This window comes from Arvicanthis niloticus, chromosome 12, assembly GCF_011762505.2.
Source record: "Arvicanthis niloticus isolate mArvNil1 chromosome 12, mArvNil1.pat.X, whole genome shotgun sequence".
NCBI classification, from domain to species: Eukaryota; Metazoa; Chordata; class Mammalia; order Rodentia; family Muridae; genus Arvicanthis; species Arvicanthis niloticus.
The window spans coordinates 190,262-211,217 of NC_047669.1; the positions used below are offsets into that span (position 1 = coordinate 190,262).

General features: G+C 37.4%; 1 protein-coding gene across 1 annotated transcript in view; it reads left to right on the top strand.

The window, feature by feature from the left end:
- The window catches only part of LOC117717516 (protection of telomeres protein 1-like), a 62,452-nt gene extending 42,906 nt beyond the window's left edge, over positions 1-19,546 (top strand). Inside the window, exons 10-16 of the mRNA XM_034514737.2 lie at positions 2,549-2,705; positions 4,951-5,156; positions 5,811-5,946; positions 7,862-7,950; positions 9,685-9,776; positions 18,065-18,170; positions 19,368-19,546. Coding sequence (XP_034370628.1) covers positions 2,549-2,705; positions 4,951-5,156; positions 5,811-5,946; positions 7,862-7,950; positions 9,685-9,776; positions 18,065-18,170; positions 19,368-19,480 — 899 coding nt within the window. The 3' untranslated portion in view covers positions 19,481-19,546. The remainder of the gene's footprint in view (positions 1-2,548; positions 2,706-4,950; positions 5,157-5,810; positions 5,947-7,861; positions 7,951-9,684; positions 9,777-18,064; positions 18,171-19,367) is intronic.
- Positions 19,547-20,956: the final 1,410 nt, after the last annotated feature.

Here is a 20,956-nt window from a genome sequence, read left to right on the forward strand (position 1 = left end):
CTCTGATACTAATTTTAATAAAATTATGTACTATGTTAACATTGTACACATAAGAAACTCTCTATCCTATTCTTCTAAAGTTTAATATTAACAGTGATAATAAATACCTTTCAGCTATATCCTTGTTATTTTAATTGAGTTGATAAAAAGCTTTTTATGTGAAAAACACTGTGATCAAAATTTTATTAAATAGTTACTAAATATGGACTGCTGTATGGAAGGAGTTGCTCCTGTTGGAGAAAGGAGATGTAAATATGGAACTGAAGACTAAAGTCTCAGGTTTTATTGGAATAAAAGATGACTTCTTCTGAGATTTTAGATATTGTATACAAATTCTTGCAGGTTTACCATGCAGAGGCAGTGACCTGTAGGAGCAGTAAGCATACATAGTGCACATACAGATCTTGGCTTATGGAAATATTTAAGGTATCTCTGGAGAAAAAAAAGGAGATTTCACAGTTAGGACAAGAGAATTAAAGATAAATCAAGAGCATTCTAGATTTCTAGACATTGAAGACATTCTTGGCTAATAGAGAATATCACATCTGGGACAATGTGATGATAATCATCAAAGCAGTGTTAATGATGCGTTAGAATTCATTGAGGAAAGCCAGAATATATGAACTCTGCTTGCTAATGAGGAACTAAAATGAACTGAATAGAAAACTCTGTAGGGCAGAATGACTAATAAATGTAAAAGCAAAAATAATATAACACCATTTTGCCATCATGCTGGTAATTATGGTTTTGATTGTGAATCATGAATCAGATTCCAAAGCTTTGATAACACATTTACTTTTCTTTTAATAACACATTTACTTTCTGCTAGTTACAAGAGTAAGAAATTGTCCGAATAGAGTTAAGTTGAACATCCTTTAATCACCTGCACTGGCTCCGCTCCCCAGAGGAACAGGTGTGTTCTCATAGACTTTTTATTGCATGTATTGAGAAGTATGGTGTTACATATGAAGTCTCTATGCCAAAAATGCATGAGCAACATCTCAGAGTGAAAAAATTTGAGCCACACCTAAATGAATGTGTACTCAGCAAAATAAGTAGGTACACTTTTCAAGTCAGTGTCATAAGGCAAACATATAAGTAGACTAAAGAAAATTTGATGTTAACATCTGGATACATGAAAGATAAATAATGCATTGTTTAGGATTATCACAGATAGTCAAAAGACATTTGGAGAGAGTTAAGTATCTGGTAATCCCATAATAGGGTTAAGGCTGTTAATTATTTGAAACGGGCACTGTAACAATGTGAAAGAAATAAATTGTATTCATGAAATATTGATGTGTTTTGGGGGAATCAGGTCATAATTTTCTGGAGGCTGTTCCCATTAATGTAGTAACACCTGATTCATTGGGAGACAGAGATAAGGGTACGTCCAAAGCATAGAGTAAATGTGCCAGTATAAAACTGTTACTGAATTGTTTTAAAGTATATTCAGGAGGTCGTTACATTATCACAGTTTTTCTTGACATTTGAAAGTAATACAAAGTGTAAAACTTCTAACGTATTACCCTAGAAAGTGAAGTGAAGCAAGTGTTTCATTTTATTTTAGATTTGTCAGGTGTGCCCAGCAGGTAAGTATTTCACTGTAAATGCTCAGCAATTTACAACTCAAAGGAGATGTCTGTGAGGGTTTTGTTGCATTAAAGCTGTGATCAGAACCTATTTACCTGGATGTCTGAACCTTGCTTGGCTTAAATTCTGGGTTTTTTTGTTTAAATTCTGTTTTCTAAAAGAGGGGAGTGTCACCCTAGAATATTCAAAACACTACATAACACCTGCATTACTAAGCTATTTAGAGTAAACTGATTCCACCCACCTGAAATCTTCCAATTTTCTATTTTCCAGTCATTTCCTCTGATCTCATGCTTCTCTGCAGTTGTGATTCTAAGTTCTTTCTCTCTTCCATATTCCCCGTCATCTCCCCTTTCTGCCTACAACATAAATCCCTTCTCTTTCAAGCTCTATGCATCACTGTGATAATTGGGTTCCCCTAGTAACCCTTTCCATTCTGAGGTTCTAACTCCTGAAAAAAGGAAAGTTCAATACAGTCTTGAGTTTGAAATATCCAGGTCAAGAGCCCATGTGACACGTGATATTTAACAAATGTGTTTTGTCAACATCTCTTAATCAAATTCCAGTTAGAAAATAAGTTGTTTCCTGGCACCGGTTGTCTAAGAAATTGGCATTTTTTTATACAGGTATCATTCATTTTCTTTCTGACGTAAACACCACTGTTTTTCCCTAAGTTAGAATTTCCCGAGATATTCTACTAGTCCTATATAGAAGTACTTACATACCCATTATATAATTAAAATATCCCTTGCCTCAGTAACTTAGCACCAGGGTGTCTGTTATGTGCGTGGCTCTGCGTTCATGGGCCTAGATGCACATGGGCCTAGAAATATTGTGACCATAGCTGAGGTAAATTTGATTTTATGGTATATATTTGCTTTAGGGAAATTTATGCTGAGCAGACCTAAGACCCCATACTTTATTTACTCTGACTTAATGTAAAAATTCTTTACAGCACTCACTAATTACCATTATTTAGAGAAGACATCATTGTGTGCCATTTTGAAACAAAGAGCTCCTCAACTATATCGAATCAGAGCAAAGCTAAGATCGTACAAGCCCAGAAGACTTTTACAGTCTGTTAAACTTCTTTGTCCTAAATGTCATTTATTGTAAGTATTTTCCAAAATTAAACAAAAATTTCATGTCATATTGTTTGTATATATGCATACCCATATGTGTGTTTATGTGTGTGTGTTTGTAGTTTTAAGTCTTGAGAAATGAATAAATTATGATTTAATTTATAGTATTCTTAAAAATGCTAATGAAATGGAAAATACTTAAATCTTTTTGAATTGTTCTTAGTAATAGTAAGTAAAAATAGGTACTTTCAGACTTTAAGTCTAATGTTTAGTAGGTATGGTAGACACCAGTCAAAAGTTCTTGTTACACTGCACAACTTTAATGCTTTAATTCCAAACACCAGTTATTTTGTAAGTACATAAATATATAGAACTTTTTTATTCTTATTAACATATATTTGTTTCCAAACATGTTTACATAGAGAGTTTTAAGTCCTGATTTCTGTTTCAATACAATGTACCATAGTCCCTCAAAATACAGAAAGGCATTTTGGAAATTACATGTAGTACACAATCACCCACTTGGTATAGCGTCCATCAGGCGTTTACTCTGTTGTGTTATCACATACATATCTACATATTTGTGTATTTGCTTATTGTTTGATAATATCTGTCTTGGGCAATTTACATATTTTTTCACCTCACAAAATTTGAAACTATAGTGATTGAGAAGAAAGTTAATCATTAAATCCTTTTAATAAAAACTAAGATAGCTGGGCCACAGCAAGCATTTTCCAGTAACTCAACAAAATCTCCAACTCAAAGGGAAAGAGGAGTGGCATTCACTATGTGTTCTCTAGACCTTTTAGGAAACATGTGCACATGTACAAGAAGAGTGATATTATAGACACGGGCATTGTTCAAAAAGGAGTATCCCATAAATGTTACCGTGGCAAAACTGGAAAAGTCTAAGATGTCACTCAACTTGCTGTAGGAAGGCATCATTGTAAACAAGCAGATTAATGTCAAGATTTTGGCCAAAAGGATCAATGTGGGGATTGAGCACATCAAGCACTCAAACAGCTGAGACAGCTTCCTGATGTGGGTGAAGGAAAATGTTCAGAGGAAAGAGGACATCAAAGAGATGCTCACCTGGGATCATCTGAAGTGCCAGCCTGCACTACCCAGAGAAGTACACTTTAGCAGGACGAATGGAAGGACCCTGAGCTGCTAGAGCACGTTCCATAATGATTTCATGACCTAATATACAAAAGGAAATGCAGGGTCTAGATTGCCAAAGAAACAAACAATACATTGAGGAATGTGTTTTCTATCCATGGGATCATAACTCGGAGTGTTAGGAAGATTTTAGATAATTTGTAAAACAATACCAGATTATTTTTCATTTAATACCACAGTATTATATTGTTCTTCAAGAATACAGCTATGCTATGATTTCCTTCTAGACAAATAATTATCTTAGCAAGTATAAGAGATTACCTAAACTTGCAGGCCCAGTTGGTGACAGAATCAGGATAAGCAATTCAGCCTTTTAATTTCAAGCCCTGGTGTTTTTATTGTATAGTTGTTTATCTGACTACTGTGAATTACCAACTGTTATAGATAAGTGAAGCTAATAATGCTTTAAAGTCGTTTCCCTGTGATAGTGAGGTTAATTGGGTTGAAGACATGGCTACTTGTGAAGGACAACAAGTTGGGACTGGGAAGAACTGTAGGTCGTCTTGGACTCTACACTTGGCATGGGCCAGAGTGGTGCATCAACAGGTGAAGACACCTGCTGCCAAGCCTGAGGACCTGTGTAAAGTCCTTGTGACCAACATTGTAGGAGATTGTCCTTTCTCTTCTACACATGTACCATGGCACGTATGAACCCACACAGAATCTCTATGATTATGGTATGTATTTACCTACGCATAAAATGTTAAACATCTATTTAATGAAATGTATTCAATCTGGAAAATGAAGTATCTCCTTAATTTAGGAAAGGTTAGCTGGTTTAATCTGCATATAAAATAGGGTTTAAATTCATTCTAGATTATTTGTGTTTATGTGTGACTGTTTTGCCTACATGTATGTATATGTACCATATGTTTATCTGGTGCCCACAAAGTTCAGAACTAAAGTTACAAATGGTTCTTAGTCATCATGTAGGTGCTGGGAAATGAACTCAGTTGTCTGCAGGAGAAGCAAGTGCTTGTAACCACTGAGCCATCTCTTCAGCCGCTAAACTAGTTTTCTTTTGGGGTAATTTATTACATTGGAATTGTGAATATACCTACATTGTTTGCTGAAATTTTGCTACCAATCATTTTAGGCAAGAAGTTCCATGTGAAGAAGATGTGGATAAAATTTTGCAAGATGCTACAGTCACACCTCCAGACTGCAAGCTGCAAGATACACCATTATATGATTCAAAAGTCTGGACCACGGAAGGCCAAGGGAGACGGCAGGTTGCTGTCCATTTTGTAAAAAATAATGGCATCCTTCCTCACTCAAGTGAATGTCTAGTTTTGATAGAAGGTAAAACACTTGGTATTCGGTGTTTTAAATATTATTTTGCACATGTTCTCCTATTATTGTTGACTCCTATTATTGTGCACTTCCTACTTATGAAGTAAATGTACTGTTAATTAAGCTTCTCAAGACAGTATACTAGATTCCAATATATATGAGCACACACACCTATTTGAATTGCATTTTCAAATTATGCATTAAATTCACATTTTTTATTTCAATATTTTGTTAAATTCTTGTCTGTAATAAAATCAACTCAGTGGATCTATTACATTGGCCAGTTGCTTATGTGAAGCTGCCAGTCTCAGCCTCTGGGTTTCATTGTTGAGTCATAATACTCGGACGAAAATTCTCAACTAAAGATACCTGAGTCAGAGAAAGGAGCCATGAAAAGGCATGTTAACAACTCTGAGATTGGAATTGTGCTATTTATTTCTGTATTTTTTGCATCTAATTATTATGTAACTTTATATTTTTCTTTGTCATACAAAGTTCAAATTTTCTTTGAAATTTGTAACTCTGTTCTGGATTTTTTTTTTTTTTTTCCTGTAGCACGTGCTGTGTCCCACATGATACATCCTGTATCTTGTTCTGATTCTTTGTGTGCTGGTAGAGAATTTCTTTCTTTCTTTCTTTCTTTTTTTTTTTCTTTTTTAACAGGAGGAAGGTTCTGTGAAATCTCTAAACTGTCAAGCATGTTTCACAGTGTGATCCCTGTGAGGTCTGGCCCTGAGGACCTGGAGCTCCTAGATCTTGCAGCACCATTCCTCATACGAGGAAGAGTGTGTCACTATGGGTGTGTGTTCCTTTGGGGTATCTAGGCAATGAAACTGTGTCTCTTTTCCTTACCCTCTTTTGCTTAGCTGCTGTTGCTTACCCTCTTCTATGCTCAGTTGATACTTAATTGTGCCAGTTCCTACTTATACAAAGTCTTCAAGCTATAATGATTGTGGTACAAATTTTTATAGGTTCAGCAAACTGCTCTTTGTGGTTTGAGAATCTTGAGTTTTGATCTTTTCTAATCTGTAGATAATGAGGGTCCACAGGGAAGGCATCTGGAGAGGTGGCCTGAGGTCATGGGAGCAGGAAAGCTGTCCCTGCCCCTCGCTGACTACAGCAGTACAGCACTACTACTGAGAGTGGGCCTAGCATCTTTCTTAGGCAGCACAGTAGATCTGAACATGCTGGCATGGTTATGGGTTAGGGGGATGGGGCAAGATCATGAAAGCTGGAGAGCTGGTTCTGCTCCTTGCTGGCTGTGCCCTTGGGTGAGCTAGCCAGGGAAGTGATGGAGAGCTGTGTTATAGAAAAATTTAACCCAATCCAGGGATTCTACCCCACCTTGATCATTCAATTCCTCAGATAAAACACACACACACACACACACACACACACACACACACACACACACACACATCTTTATAGTTATAGTAATCCAATCAGCACTAGAGCTGGGCAGATGTCTATCTGTTATGCTATTAGAATCTACTTTCCTATTGATAACCCTGAGTTATTACTTACTATATTTCATCTGGGCTGCTCTTAATTGGCCAGCCAATTGGCCAGCCCTCATGGCCATATTTTCATGACTCAGCTAACCTATGATGGCTTCTCCTTCCTTCTCACCTTTTTCTCCCCTTGATTCTCCAATCCTAAACCTGCCTATTTATCTTCTGCCCAGCTATTGGCTGTCAGCATCTTTATTCACCAATCAGAAATAGCTTGGGGGCAAAGTCACATAGCTCACTTGGGTCTATCTGCGAACTCTCTCATCCATGTAGCAATGATATCTTGGGGGTCCAAACTTAGCATTACAATACACAGCAAAATATCAAACCTCAACAGAGCTCACCTTGGTGAACTGGAGAGCTGACCAACTTAGCTACCACCACCCATGCCTAAAATCAGGGCTTTTATTTGGTCCACTCCAATATCTACCCCATATATGAAATGCTGGAGCACATGAAAGGGCGAGCCCTACAGATCAGTATGATACAGGGCAACAACTGCATATCTGTGAGGAGTCCTGGTGAGGATCCAGTACTCATTGTTTGAGTAGGCCTCAAAACAGCAATGACATATTGCAGTGAACATTTGCAAGTAAACAATTGTGAACAAAAGGGTATACTGTGTGACACACAACAGCTTCCACAATGAGAATTTTCTTTGGGGGGTTGGTTGCAAGGATAGGTATGACAGAACTAGGAGATGCTGGGGGTTGGGGTACATGATATGGAAAACACAAAGAATCAATAAAAAAGTTAAATATTAATAAAATTTAATAAGTTAATATTAAAAAATGTTGAACATATGGGTATAGTAAACTTTAATAAGTGATTTTTTTTTATATTTTTGCATCTGAATAAAATAATACTTTGAATTATTTTAATTATTTTTAAAGTACAGTACAGTACTTCTCTGCCAGCAAGGCCACACCTCTTAATCATTCCTAAATAGTTTTAACAATTGGAGAACAAACATTCTAATATATGAGCCTATAAGGGCCATTTTCATAAACTACCACACCCATTATATCTTTTGTCACTTTTATGTAGTAAGTTAATCATAATTCTTTTGAAACAAGCACATTACAGTATAAACAGTGAGGTGCCTTCTATTTAATAGCTGACTTTCTAAAACTGTCTATAAGATGTAATAATTAACTGAATTTTATTGTATTTAAATACCAGTTTTTTTTCTTGTTCCTTTAGATGTAAACAGTGCTCAAACTTGAAGCCCATACAAAACCTAAGTGCCATTCCTAATAAAAGACTGTGGATTCCTTCCTCTGTGGCAGAAGGTAAGCTAGATTTTTGGTATCCTAAAATTTTAATTCTCTCACCTCCCTGATTTATATTTCAATATTTTTGAATACTTACGGCAAATTTTGCTTAGCTTTTCTTAACTGACACCTATTTGCAACAATTGTTAAATAAAGACTGAATATTTAAAATACTTGCTATCACTTCCAAGCACTGTAATTATAATCATATTTCGATACTTGACTGCTTGTTTTCATTTTAACTATTGATCACAAATACAGATCCTGAGAAAATCTTTATCATTTATACTTAATGTTAAAACAGGTGTTGAGACAGCTGTTGCTGCCCTCCGAGTCTTCAGCTAGCACAAAGAAGTCTCTGTTGTACACACGATTAATTACTTAGCCTTTGTTTTTAGCTTCCAGGAGAAGGGTGCATTGTAAGGCCTGTACTTAGAGCTTTTCCTCTTAACTTTTAGATTATCCTTAATTGTGAAGCTAGGTCTTCCTACTAGTATGGGCCTACTAGTAGTGTTCTGCCTACTAGAATTATATATTATATTTGATATCCATTCTCTTTTCCACAAAAACAAATACTCTGTAGATCTCACAATATTGTTTCTCCATTGAGTCTATCTTTTCAAGCCAAATACTCTACCATTTTTTTTACTTTCCCATATTTATAAATTTTGCTTTTGTCTGCCCTGTAAATGCCTGTTTTGCCAACGTTTTTCTCAGAGTTTGTCCTTCATAGCCATTGACAGCTGTAGGTTTAGTTTGAACAACTCAAAATACACTGAGAATTCTTATTTTCATGAAACTGTATATTCAGCTTATTTCCGCTAGACTGAATTTTTGTTTTCTAAACATGTATATGTGTGATTCTTGTGATATTTTTTGTTTTATGGTACAACTGTATCTCACTTTGGGCAAGCAGGATCCCATGTTGCTTTGTACGAGCTTCTTTTGTTGAGATGGGCAATTCCTTTTTCTGTACTCCATTCTTTTAAGTTTCCGCCTCCTTAGGGTTGCTTCAGTGTAACTCTTGAGGCCTTGTGAAACTACATTCCTGTCTTTCTGCTTTTGCATACTACATTTGTTCCTGTGCTCCAACATATTGTTTTGTCTTGCCTCCTTAATTAATCTTCCTAGTGGAATATGGGCTATGCATACAGAAGGTAATAAAATGTTTCATACATTCATGCAGTATTTTCAACTCCTGAAAAAAGGTGTTTGCCTTAACTGCAAATTCCCATATGTTTGGTATCTCCAACTCATTCATTCTTCCTCATCCTATCAAGTTATGGAACCCCAGATTTTGTCATGGTTTTCTTTCAACCAGATTACATCTCTGTTGTTGTTGTTGATGATGATGATGATAATAATAATAGTAATAAGGAATACTTTACTCATAATACAAACAATAGTAAACTTTGTGTTGCTTTCAATAATATTCTATGATTTTCATTTTATTTTTTATATAAGTAACGTACAATGAGTTGTATTAATCATTTGTTGTAGTTTCTACCAAGTATTAGGATACAATTCCTTATGTCATGAGACCTCTCCTGAATAAATATGGTGGAGTATTCCAAAGTGATTCTGTTACTTGGCAGCTTTCATAAATTGATCCTGGAGAAGAAAGCTTTCTTTTTCTTATAAATACTCTCAGTAAACAGTATCTACTCATATACACTGTAATAAACCACTTTTGCTTTTATCTAATAGAAAGTCTAACAACCTGGAATAATGTGCTTTTTCCCTCCTCACTAGTTCTGGGCATTGTACCTCTACAGTATGTGTTTGTTATGACTTTCACTTTTGATGATGGAACTGGAGTATTAGATGTCTACCTCAAGGATTCTGTAAGTAACAGATCTTGTTAAAAAAAAAAAAAAAAAAAAAAACACACACACAACAACAAAAAACAAAACAAAAAAATTTAACTGAAATTTACATCATCTTTAATATTCATCTTAGCTTTACTTCATTGTAACTTATCCATTTTAAGCCTAAAACTCGGTTTATCTTTATTTTGTTCTTTTTAAAAGGACTTAAAATAACTTAAAATGTAAGAATGAAATACAGCACATAAATCCTAACTTATGTTTTTGCCTACAACTTTTGATTTTTCTATAATAAATTAAATTTTATTGGATACTTTCTGTATTTACATATCCATTTTTCTGGTTCCCCTTCCCTCCCAAAACTCCCCATCCCATCCATCTTTCCCCTGCTTCTATGTGGCTGTTCCCCAACTCCAGTCTTCCCGCCCTGGCATGCCCCTACACTGGGGCATCTAGCCTTCATAGTACCAAGGGCTTCTCCTCACTTTGAGGCCATCCTCTGCTACATATGCAACTAGAGCCATGGTTCCCTCCATGTATACTCTTTGGTTGGTTGTTTAGTTGTTTAGTCCCTGGGAGCTCTGGGGGTGGGGGGGTCTGGTTGGTTGATATTGTTGTTCTTCCTATGGGGTTGCAAACCCCATCAGCTCCTTCAGTCCTTTCTCTAAGGTCCCCGTGCTCAGTCCAGTAGTTGGCTGCAAGCATCCAGCTCTGTATTAGTCAGGCTCTGGTAGAGACTTTCAGGAGACAGCTATAGCAGGCTCCTGTCAGCAAGCACTTCTTGGCATCCACAATAGTGTATGGGTTTGGTGACTATATATATGGATGAATCCCCAGGTTGGGCAGGCTCTGGATGACCTTTGCTTCAGTCTCTGCTCCACACTTTGTCTCCATATTTCCTCTCTCTAGTGTTGTATTCCCCCTTTGTCTTAGTCAGGGCTTTTATTCCTGCATAAAACATCATGACCAAGAAGTAAGTTGAGGGGGAAAGGGTTTATTCAGCTTAAATATTTCACATTGCTGTTCACCATCAAAAGAAGTCAGGACTGGAACTCAAGCAGGTCAAGAAGCAGGAGCTGGTGCAGAGGCTGTGGAGGGTTGTTACTTACTGGCTTACTTCCCCTAGCTTGCGCAGCTTGCTTTCTTATAGAACCTAAGACTACCAGCCCAGGGATGGCACCACTCACAATAGGCCCTCCCATTCTTGATCACTAATTGAGAATATTCTGTAGAGCTGGATCTCATGGTGGCGTTTCTTTAAAAGATGTTTCTTTCTCTGTGATAACTCCAGCCTGTATCAAGTTGACACACATACACACACACACACACACACACTCACACACACACACACACACACACACACACACACAAAAAAAAAACAAAAAAAAAAACAGCCAGTACACCCTTCTAAGAAGGACCAAAGCATCTACACTTTAGTTTTCCTTCTTCTTGAGCTTCATATGGTCTGTGAGTTGTATCTTGGGTATTCCAAGCTTTTGGGCTAATATCTACTTATCAGTGAGTACATACCATGTGTGTTCTTTTGTGATTGGGTTACCTCACTCAGGATGATATTTTCTAGTTTTATCCATTTGCCAAAGAATTTTGTGAAGTTATTGTTTTCAATAGCTGAGTAGTACTGCACTGTGTAAATGTACCACATTTTCTGTATCCATTCCTCTGTTGAAGAACACCTGGCTTCTTTCCAGTTTCTAGCTATTATAAATAAGGCTGCTATAAACATAGTAGAGCATGTGTCCTTGTTATATGTTGGAGCATCTTTTGGATATATGCCCAGGAGTGCTATACCTCACTCCTCAGGTAACACTATGTCTAATTTTCTATGGAACCCCAAGATAGATTTCCAGAGTAGTTGTACCAGCTTGCAATACCACCAACAATGGAGGAGTGTTCCTCTTTCTCTACATCCTCACCAGCATCTGCTGTCACCTGAGTTTTTGATCTTAGCTATACTGAATGTTATGAGGTGAAATCTCAGGGTTGTTTTGATTTGTATTTCCCTAATGACTGCAGATGTTGAACATTTCTTTAGGTGCTTCTGAGCCATTCAGTATTCCTCAGTTGAGAATTCATTTTTAGCTCTGTACGCCATTGTTAATAGGGTTATTTGATTCTCTGGAGTCTAACTTCTTGAGTTCTTTGTATATATTGGATATTAGTTCTTTATTGGTGTAGGATTGGTAAAGATCTTGTCTCAATCTGTTGGTTGCCATTTTGTCCTATTGACAATGTCCTTTGCCTTACAGAAGCATTGCAATTTTATGAGGTTCCATTTGTCTATTGTTTATCTTAGAGCATATGCCATTGGTATTCTGTTCAGGACAATTTCCCCTGTGCTCAAGTGTTCGAGGCTCTTCCCCACCTTGTTTCCTATTAATTTCATTGTATCTAGATTTATGTGAAGGTCCTTTATCCACTTGGACTTGAGCTTTGTACAAGGGGATAAGAATGGATCAATTTGCATTCTTCTACATGCTGATCTCCAGTTGAACCAGCACCATTTGTTGAAAATGCTGTCTTTTTTCCACTGGATGGTTTTACCTCTTTAGTCAAAGATTAAGTGACCATAGGTGTGTGAGTTAATTTCTGGGTCTTCAATTCTATTCCACTAATCTTCCTGCCTGTCTCTGCTTGTACTTAATACCATGCAGTTTTTATCACTATTGCTCTGTAATACAGCTTGAGGTCAGGGATAGTGATTCCCCCAGAAGTTCTTTTATTGTTGAGAATAGTTTTTGCTATCTTGGGTTTCTTGTTATTCCAAATGAATTTGAAAATTGTTCTTTCTAACTTTATGAAGAATTGTGTTTGAATTTTGATTGGGATTGCATTGAATCTGTAGATTGCTTCAGTCCTGCCAATCCATGAGCATGGAATATCTTTCCATCCCCTGAGACTTTCTTCTATTTCTTTCTTCAGAGACTTAACGTTCTTATTATACAGATCTTTCACTTGCTTGTTTAGATTTACACCAAGGTATTTTATATTATTTGTGACTATAGTGAAGGGTATCATTTCCCTAATTTTTTTCTCAGCCTGTCTGTCTTTTGAGAAGAGGAAAACCACTGATTTGTTTGAGTGAATTTTATATCCAGCCGCTTTGCTGAAGTTGTTTCTCAGGTTTAGGAGTTCTCTGGTGGAAGTTTTGGAATCAGTTAAGTATACTATCATATCATCTGCAAATAGTAATATTTTAACTTCTTCCTTTCCAATTTGTATTCCCTTGACTTCCTCTTGTTGACTAATTGCTATGGCTAGGAATTTGAGTACTATATTGAATAAGTAGAGAGAGAGTGAGCAGCCTTGTCTACTCCCTGGTTTTAGTGGGATTGCTTCAAGTTTCTTTCCATTAAGTTTGATGTTGGCTACTGGTTTGCTGTATATTGCTTTTACTAATGTTTAGGTATGGGCCTTGAATTTCTGATCTTTCCAAGACTTTTACCATGATGGGATGTAGAATTTTGTCAAATGCTTTCTTAGCATCCAATGAGATGATCACGTGTTTTTTTTTTTTTCCTTTGAGTTTGTTTATATTAGTGGATTCCTTTGATGACTTTCAGTATATTGAACCATCCCTGCATCCCTGGGATGAAACCTACTTGATCATGATGCACGATTGTTTTGAGAACTTTATTGACTATTTGTGTGTGTGTGTATATATATGTATGTATATATATATATATATATATATATATATATATATATATATATATATGTTGGTCTGAAATCTGAAGTTCTCTTTCTTTGTTGTGTCTGTGTGGTTTAGGTATAAGCATAATTGTGGGTTCATAGAACGAATTGGGAAGTGTTCATTCTGTTTTTATTATGTGGAATAGTTTGAAGAGTATTGGTATTAGCTCTTTTTTGAAGGTCTGATAGAATTCTGCACTAAAACCGTCCAGTCCCGGGCGTTTTTTGGTAGGGATAATTTTAATGACTGCTGCTATTTCTGTAGTGGTTATGGGATTGTTTAGATGGTTTAACTGAACCTGATTCAACTTTGGTACCTGGTATCTGTCTAGAAATTTGTCCATTTCATCCAGATTTTCTGTTTTTTGTTGAGTATTCGCTTTTGTAGTAAGATCTGATGATTTTTTGAATTTCCTCAGTTTGTGTTGTTATGTCTCCCTTTTCAATTCTGATTTTATTAATTTGGATACTGTCTCTGTGCCCTCTGGTTAATCTAGCTAAAAGTTTATCTATCTTGTTGATCTCCTCAAAGAACAAGCTCCTGGTTTTGTTGATTCTTTGTGTAGTTCATCTTTTTCTACTTAGTTGATTTCAGCCCTAAGTTTGATTATTCCCTCCTGCCTACTCCTTTTGCGTGTATTTGCTTCTTTTTGTTCTAGAGCTTTCAGAAATGCTGTCAAGCTGCTAGTGTATGCTCTCTCCAGTTTATTTTTTTTTCTTTTTCTATTTTTATTTTTTTCAACACTTAGAGCTATGAGTTTTTCTCTTAGCACTGCTTTCATTGTGTCCCATAAGTTTTGATATGTTGTGCAGTCATTTTCCTTAAATTTTAAGTCTTTAATTTCTTTCTTTATTTCTTCCTTGTCCAAGTTATCATTGAGTAGAGAGTTGTTCAGCTTCCATGTGTATGTGGGCTTTCTGTTGTTTTTGTTGTTATTGAAGACCACCCATGGTGATCTGATGGGATGCATGTGATTATTTCCATCTTCTTGTATCTGTTGAGGCCTGATTTGTGACCAATTATATGGCTAATTTTGGAGAAGGTACCGTAAAGTGCTGAGAAGAAGGTGTATTCTTTTGTTTTAGAATGAAATTTCTATAGATACCTGTTAAATCCATTTGGTTCATAACTTCTGTTAGTTTCACTACATCTCTGTTTAGATTCTCTTTCCATGATCTGTCCATTGCTGAGAGTGGGGTGTTGAAGTCTCCCACTATTATTGTGTGAGGTGTAATGTGTGCTTTGAGTTTTATTAAAGTTTCTTTTATGAATGTGGGTATCCTTTCATTTGGAGCATAGATGTTCAGAATTGAGAGTTCATTTTGGTAGATTTTTCCTTCGATGATTATGAAGTGTCCTTCTGTATCTTTTTTGTTATCTTTTGGTTGAAAGCCTAATTTATTCAATATTAAAATGGCTACTTGAGCCTGTTTCTTGGGACATTTACTTGGAAAATTGTTTTCCAACCTTTTTCTTTTAGGTAGTGTCTGTGTTTGTTACGGAGGTGCATTTTCTGTATGCAGCAAAAATGCTGGGTCCTGTTTACATATCCAGTGTGTTAGTCTGTGTCTTTCTATTGGGGAGTTGAGTCCAGTGATGTTAAGAAACTTTATGAATCAATGATTGTTGCTTCCCTTTATTTTTGTTGTTAGAGGTGGAATTATGTTTGTGTGGCTATCTTCTTTTGGGTTTGTTGAAAGATTACTTTCTTGCATTTCCTGGGGTGTAGTTTCCTTCCTTGTGTTGTTTTCCATCTATTATCCTTTGTAGGGCTGGATTTGTGGAAAGATACTGTGTAAATGTGTTTTAGTCATGGGGTATCTTGGTTTCTCTGTCTATGTTAATTGAGAATTTTGCTGGGTATAGTATCCTGGGCTGGCATTTGTGTTCTCTTTGGATTTATGTAACATCTGCCCAGGGTTTTATAGTCTCTGTTAAGAAGTCTGGTGTAATTCTGATAGGTCTGCCTTTATATGTTACATGACCTTCTACTCTTACTGTTTTTAATATTTTTTTGTTGTTGTTTTTTTGCATTTGGTGTTTTGATTATTATGTGATGTGAGAAATTTCTTTTCTCATCCAGTCTATTTGGAGTTTTATAGGCTTCTTGTTTGTTCATGGGCATCTCTTTCTTTAGGTTAGGGAAATTTTCTTCTATAATTTTGTTGAAGATACTTACTAGCCCTTTAAGTTGGGAATCTTTACGCTCTTCTATACCTATTATCCTTAAGTTTGGTCTTCTCATTGTGTCCTGAACTTCCTGGATATTTTGGGTTAGGAGCTTTTTTATTTTGCATATTCTTTTACTGTTGTGTCAATGTTTTCTATGGTATCTGATGCACCTGAGATTCTCTCTTCTATCTCTTGTATTCTGTTGGTGATGCTTGCATGTATGACTCCTGATCTCTTTCCTCAGTTTTCTATCTCCAGGGTAGTCTCCCTTTGTGATTTCTTTATTGTTTCTATTTCCATTTTTAGATTCTGAATGGTTCTGTTCAATTCCTTCACCTTTTGTTTGTTTTCCTGTAATTTTTAAAGGGATTTTTGTGTTTTCTCTTTAAAGGCTTCTACCTGTTTACTTGTTTTCTCCTGTATTTCTTTGAGGGAATTCTTTATGTCCCTCTTAAAGTCCTCTATCATCATCATGACATGTGATTTGAAATTCAAATCTTACTTTTCTAGTGTGATGGGGTATGTAGGACTTGCAATTGTGTGAGAACTGGGTTCTGATGATGTCAAGTAACCTTAGTTTCTGTTGCTTATGTTCTTGTGCTTGCCTCTCACAGTCTGGTTATCTCTAGTGATACCTGCCCTTTGTGTCTCTGACTGGAGCCTGTCTCTCCTGTGATCCTCATTGTGTCTGAACTCCTCAGAGTCTAGCTTTCTTTGTGATCATGTGATTCTGGGATCCTGAAATCCTGAGATCCTGGGTGTGTCAGAGCTCCTGGGAGTCAAGCTTTCTTTCGGATCCTGAAATCCTGATGTGACCAAGCTCCTGAGATCCTGTTGTGTCAGAGTTCCTGGGAATCAAGCTTTTTCTGGGTGTTGCAGGGTTTAGTAGGGAGACAGAGCCCTGAGGTTGCTCAGTGCACAGGTCCAAGCTGGAAGGAACCCTTTCCTATGTCTGGTCAGGGGTTTGTGTTTCCCTGCTTCCTATGTGAATCCCAGTTACCCTGGGTGTTAGGAAAGATGTTGTTGTGACTTCAACTGTGATCTTGAGTGTGTCAGAGTTCCAGTGCTCCTGGGTGTGCCTGATCTCCGGGGAGTTGAGGTTCCTCTGTGATCCTGCTTGTTTCAGAGCACCTGGCTGTTGGGCTCCCTCTGGGTGTTTTAACAGTGGGTGCAGAGCCAGCACTCCAGATCTTCTCTAGGTGCAGTTTCTAACTGAAATGAACTCTTGCTACTGGCTGTGTGAGGGGTTTCTGTGTCCCTGGATCCTGGAGGACCCAGTTACTCCAAGTGTTGGGGCAGATGTTGTGGCCTTCCCTGTGATCCTTGCCATTTCAGAGCACCTGGGAGTCAGCTCCCTCCGGGTGTTGTAGGAGTGGGTGCAGAGCCAGTGCCTAAGGTCTGCTCAGAGCATAGGCTCAGACAGAAAGGAACCCGTGCTGGGTGTGGGTTCCTATGTCCCTGGAATCAAGAGGCTCCCAGGACCCAACAAGGATGACTTCAGCCAAAATACACAACAAAGGGGAGAGAGAACCTTTAGAGACCGGCATGGCCTCCAGTTGAGGGATGGGACCACCTGCCCATCTCAAAATTTTTAACCCAGAAGTTTTCCTGTCCAAAGGAAAGATGGAAACAAAAAATGAAACAGAATGAAGGAAAGGCCATCCAGAGACCTCTCCATCTTGGATCCATCCCATCTCCAGACACCAAATGCCCATACTATTGCTTATGCCAAGAAGTACTTGCTGACAGGAGCCTGGTATGGCTATTCCCTGAGAGTTTCTACCAGCACCTGACCAACACAGATGCAGACATTCACAGCCAACCACCAGACTGAGCCAGAGGACCCCAATAGAAGAGCTAGGGGAAGAAGTGAAGAAGCCGAAGGGGATTGCAACCCCATAGAAAGAACAAGATCAACTAACTGGACCACACAGAGCTCCCAGAGATTAAGCAACCAACTAAAGAGTATTCATGGAGGGATTCATGGCTCCAGATACATAAGTAGCAGAGGATGGCCTTATCTGACATCAGTGGGAGAGGAGGCCCTTAGTCCTGTAGAGATTTGCTGCCCTGGCATAGGGAGATACTAGAGTGGAGAAGTGGGAGTGGGTGTGTTGGGGAGCACCCTCATAGAGGCAAAGGGGATGGAGGAGGGGGGCCATGGGATAGGGAGGGGTTATGGAAGAGTAACCAGGAAGGGGAAATCATTTGAAATGTAAACGAATAAAATGATTAATTGGAGGCGGGGGGATGAGAATTAAAGAAGAGGATTGGCTTTGGTTTAGACCAGTATTCCAGTTTATGAGTTCTGTAACCTTAACAGAGAAATGTCTATATAGGTCATTTTAGCAAATTGGTTGCTGAAATTCTGTGCATGGAAGCTTCTCAGATAATGAATATCCCTTTGTTGTCATCAATTTAGGGGAAGTTTTTCCAGATCCCAGCATCAGAAGTCCTCATTGATGATGACCTTCAGAAAAATCTGGAAAGGATTATGAATGTCATTTGTCCTCCAGGAATAAAAATAGGTAGGCAGTATTTCAAAGATGCTTCTTTCTCTTACTTGACAATGCATCTAGTGTGTATCTAATCCAAAGACTATGGGAGGGTGGAAGAAAGCCAACTGAGTCCTTGGGAATTGCTAAGTGTGAACAATATCTATCAATGTCTTGATGAGATAGCAGCAGAAATAAAATAAATATGAGTAACAAGGTTTACTATATTTTGAAATATATTTAAAGCATAGCAGTTTTGGTTACAACATATTTTACTCAACATTGAAGCTGCAATTATGCCAAGCACTATTTACTAGAAATATGTCCTCAAATAAACTGCCTTAATAATGTTTGACTCAGTGGATTTCCTCTGGTACTAATGAGCTTCAAAGTTTTCTATACTTATTTTGCAAAGTTTATGAACTTTAGCCATTTTTTGCACAAACACTGCTTCATCCACTGGCTCCTGCCCTGGAAAAAGCGTACACAGTGTAGCCACTGCCGCTAAGTCCTTTTGTGGCCAGCATTTCTTTTCTGTTAGAATCTGGAGAAGTAAATTATGTTAAGATGTTTGATTGTTCTAGTAATTGTTCACAGTAACAAATCTCCCCTTTACCTCCTTCACTGTTGCTGATGGGACTGTTAGCAGTTGCTCCTGATTAGGATTTCTTCCTCCACAATAGGTCTCTACAATGTAACGTCAGTTCCCAAGAGATGGGAAATTTTGTTTTTCTGGAGCGAAGTTTAATTGAGATATATACATTTGTTTTCGATTTTAATTTGTCTTACATATTGGACTTAGTATACATAGATTTCCAAAACTAAAAGGTTCTGGGCCTGGTATCTTTTCAAATATACAGATATATGGCCAAGCTTGATTGCTGTAACAATTGCCTTGTAAACCTCCTAGGGCCTTCTGTTGATGTTAGAAATGAGTATACCCTGCTCCTTGTCAATCATGATGGTTGGCATTATTGCCGCCAGATGGGCAGGTCACAGGTAAGGCTTAAAATTATTTGATCTTAAGTTCAGGTCCCACCTCTATCTAATTAGTCAAGGAAAAAACAGAGGAGGCCCCTAAGCAGTCACCTCAAGAAACGAAGCAAAACACTGTCAAGTGTTTTATAAACTTTTAATCACATCTGAGGTTGGGAAAAAATTCTAATTAATCAGCATTACTAGTTTTATGCTTGATTTAATGGCTGAATGACATGCCCTCTTGGTCTGTAGATGCATACCCATGGCTGGAGTGCCTCATCAAGTCCTACAATGTCACAAGTGGAATGGAGCATCAAATATGTTACCAGATATTTGATACCATGGTTGCAGAAGACATCATCTAGTGTTACTGCTCCGTGTAATGGTGGCATGGGGGGGGGTAATAAAAATTATGACGGTAACTCTAAAAAGGTACTTCTGTGTTGTTGAATTATCCATTCCCATTATCACTGTAGCTCTAAATTCTCTTATACAGAAAGACATTGTATTGTTATTTATACCTTCTTGTGAATATGTTGTTGAAATGTCTTTTTCTCAACATGTCCAGGGTAACAGCTAGATTATAAAATAAAGCCACATTTTGTGTAGAGAAACCCAAGTTTTCATTTCCTTTTCATGGAATCTCCATTGTTACCAGACACTGTAGGTCTGTTTTCTGTACAAGACACTTGTTTCTGTGCTGTTCCCTCACCATTCTTAGTTGGGTTTATATTCCTGTCCGAGTTTTATATAAGTAGTTGATGATAATGTGAGTATAGATAAGAACACATTCTATTGTTGAGTCTCTTGGCTCAGTGGTGGGTATTTTTCTTTCATCTTCTCCCATTTTACTTCATTTTGTACAGAGGAATTGCTCTGCTATAAGAAATCTTCCTGTGCATTCACATGAGTATCTTGTGACCTGAGTTGCCCTTGAACAAATTTTTGTCTTGAGTGAGTCAACAATGCAGTATTTAATGAGGCAAAATTGTTTTGTTTGATGCTTATGTTGCCCATTTAGGATGAGTCTAACACTTTGAACCAGATGCTGTATTTGATTTCTGCTTCTCTCTAGCTTTAAGTTATTTAGCTTTAGAGACTAGGTTATTGCTGTGATAGGCCCAACTATGCTTTTGTTTAAAAGAATGTGAATTTTGGGACTTCAGATTTGGAAATCAGTGGAATGCCTTAAGTGGTACTTAGTGGGCCATCTTAGTAGGAATATAGAAGATTTTTTTCTTTTTTGCTGAGGGTGATTTGAAGGTCAGCCTACAGAACAAGTTCTAGGACAATCAAGCTTGTACAAGTTTTCACTCCCAACGGCAATGAAGGAGTGTTCCCCTTGCACTACATACATGCCAACATGAGCTTTTACTTGAGTTTTTGATGGTAGCCATACTGAAGGGTGTAAGATGGAATCTTAGAACCATTTTGATTTGCATTTCCCTGATGACTATTGGTGTTGAACAGTGCTTTAAGTGCTTCTGGGCTATTAGAGATTCATCTGTCCAAATTTCTGTTTTGCTCTAGACCCCATTTTTTAATTGAGTTATTTGGTTTGTTAATGTCTAATTTCTTGATTCTTTGTATCAAACATCTGTCAGGTTGGTAAAGGACTTTCCCCATTGTGTAGACTGTCATTTTGTCCTATTGATGGTGTCTTTTGCCTTACAAAAGTTTTTCACCTTCATGAGGTCCTGTTTATTAACTGTTGATTTTAGTTTCTGAGCTGTTGGTGTTCTGTTTAGGAAGTTGGTTTTTGGGGCTTATGTGTTCAAGGCTATTCCTCACTTTCTCTTCTATCAGATTTAGTGTATATGGTTTTAATTTGAACTCTTTGA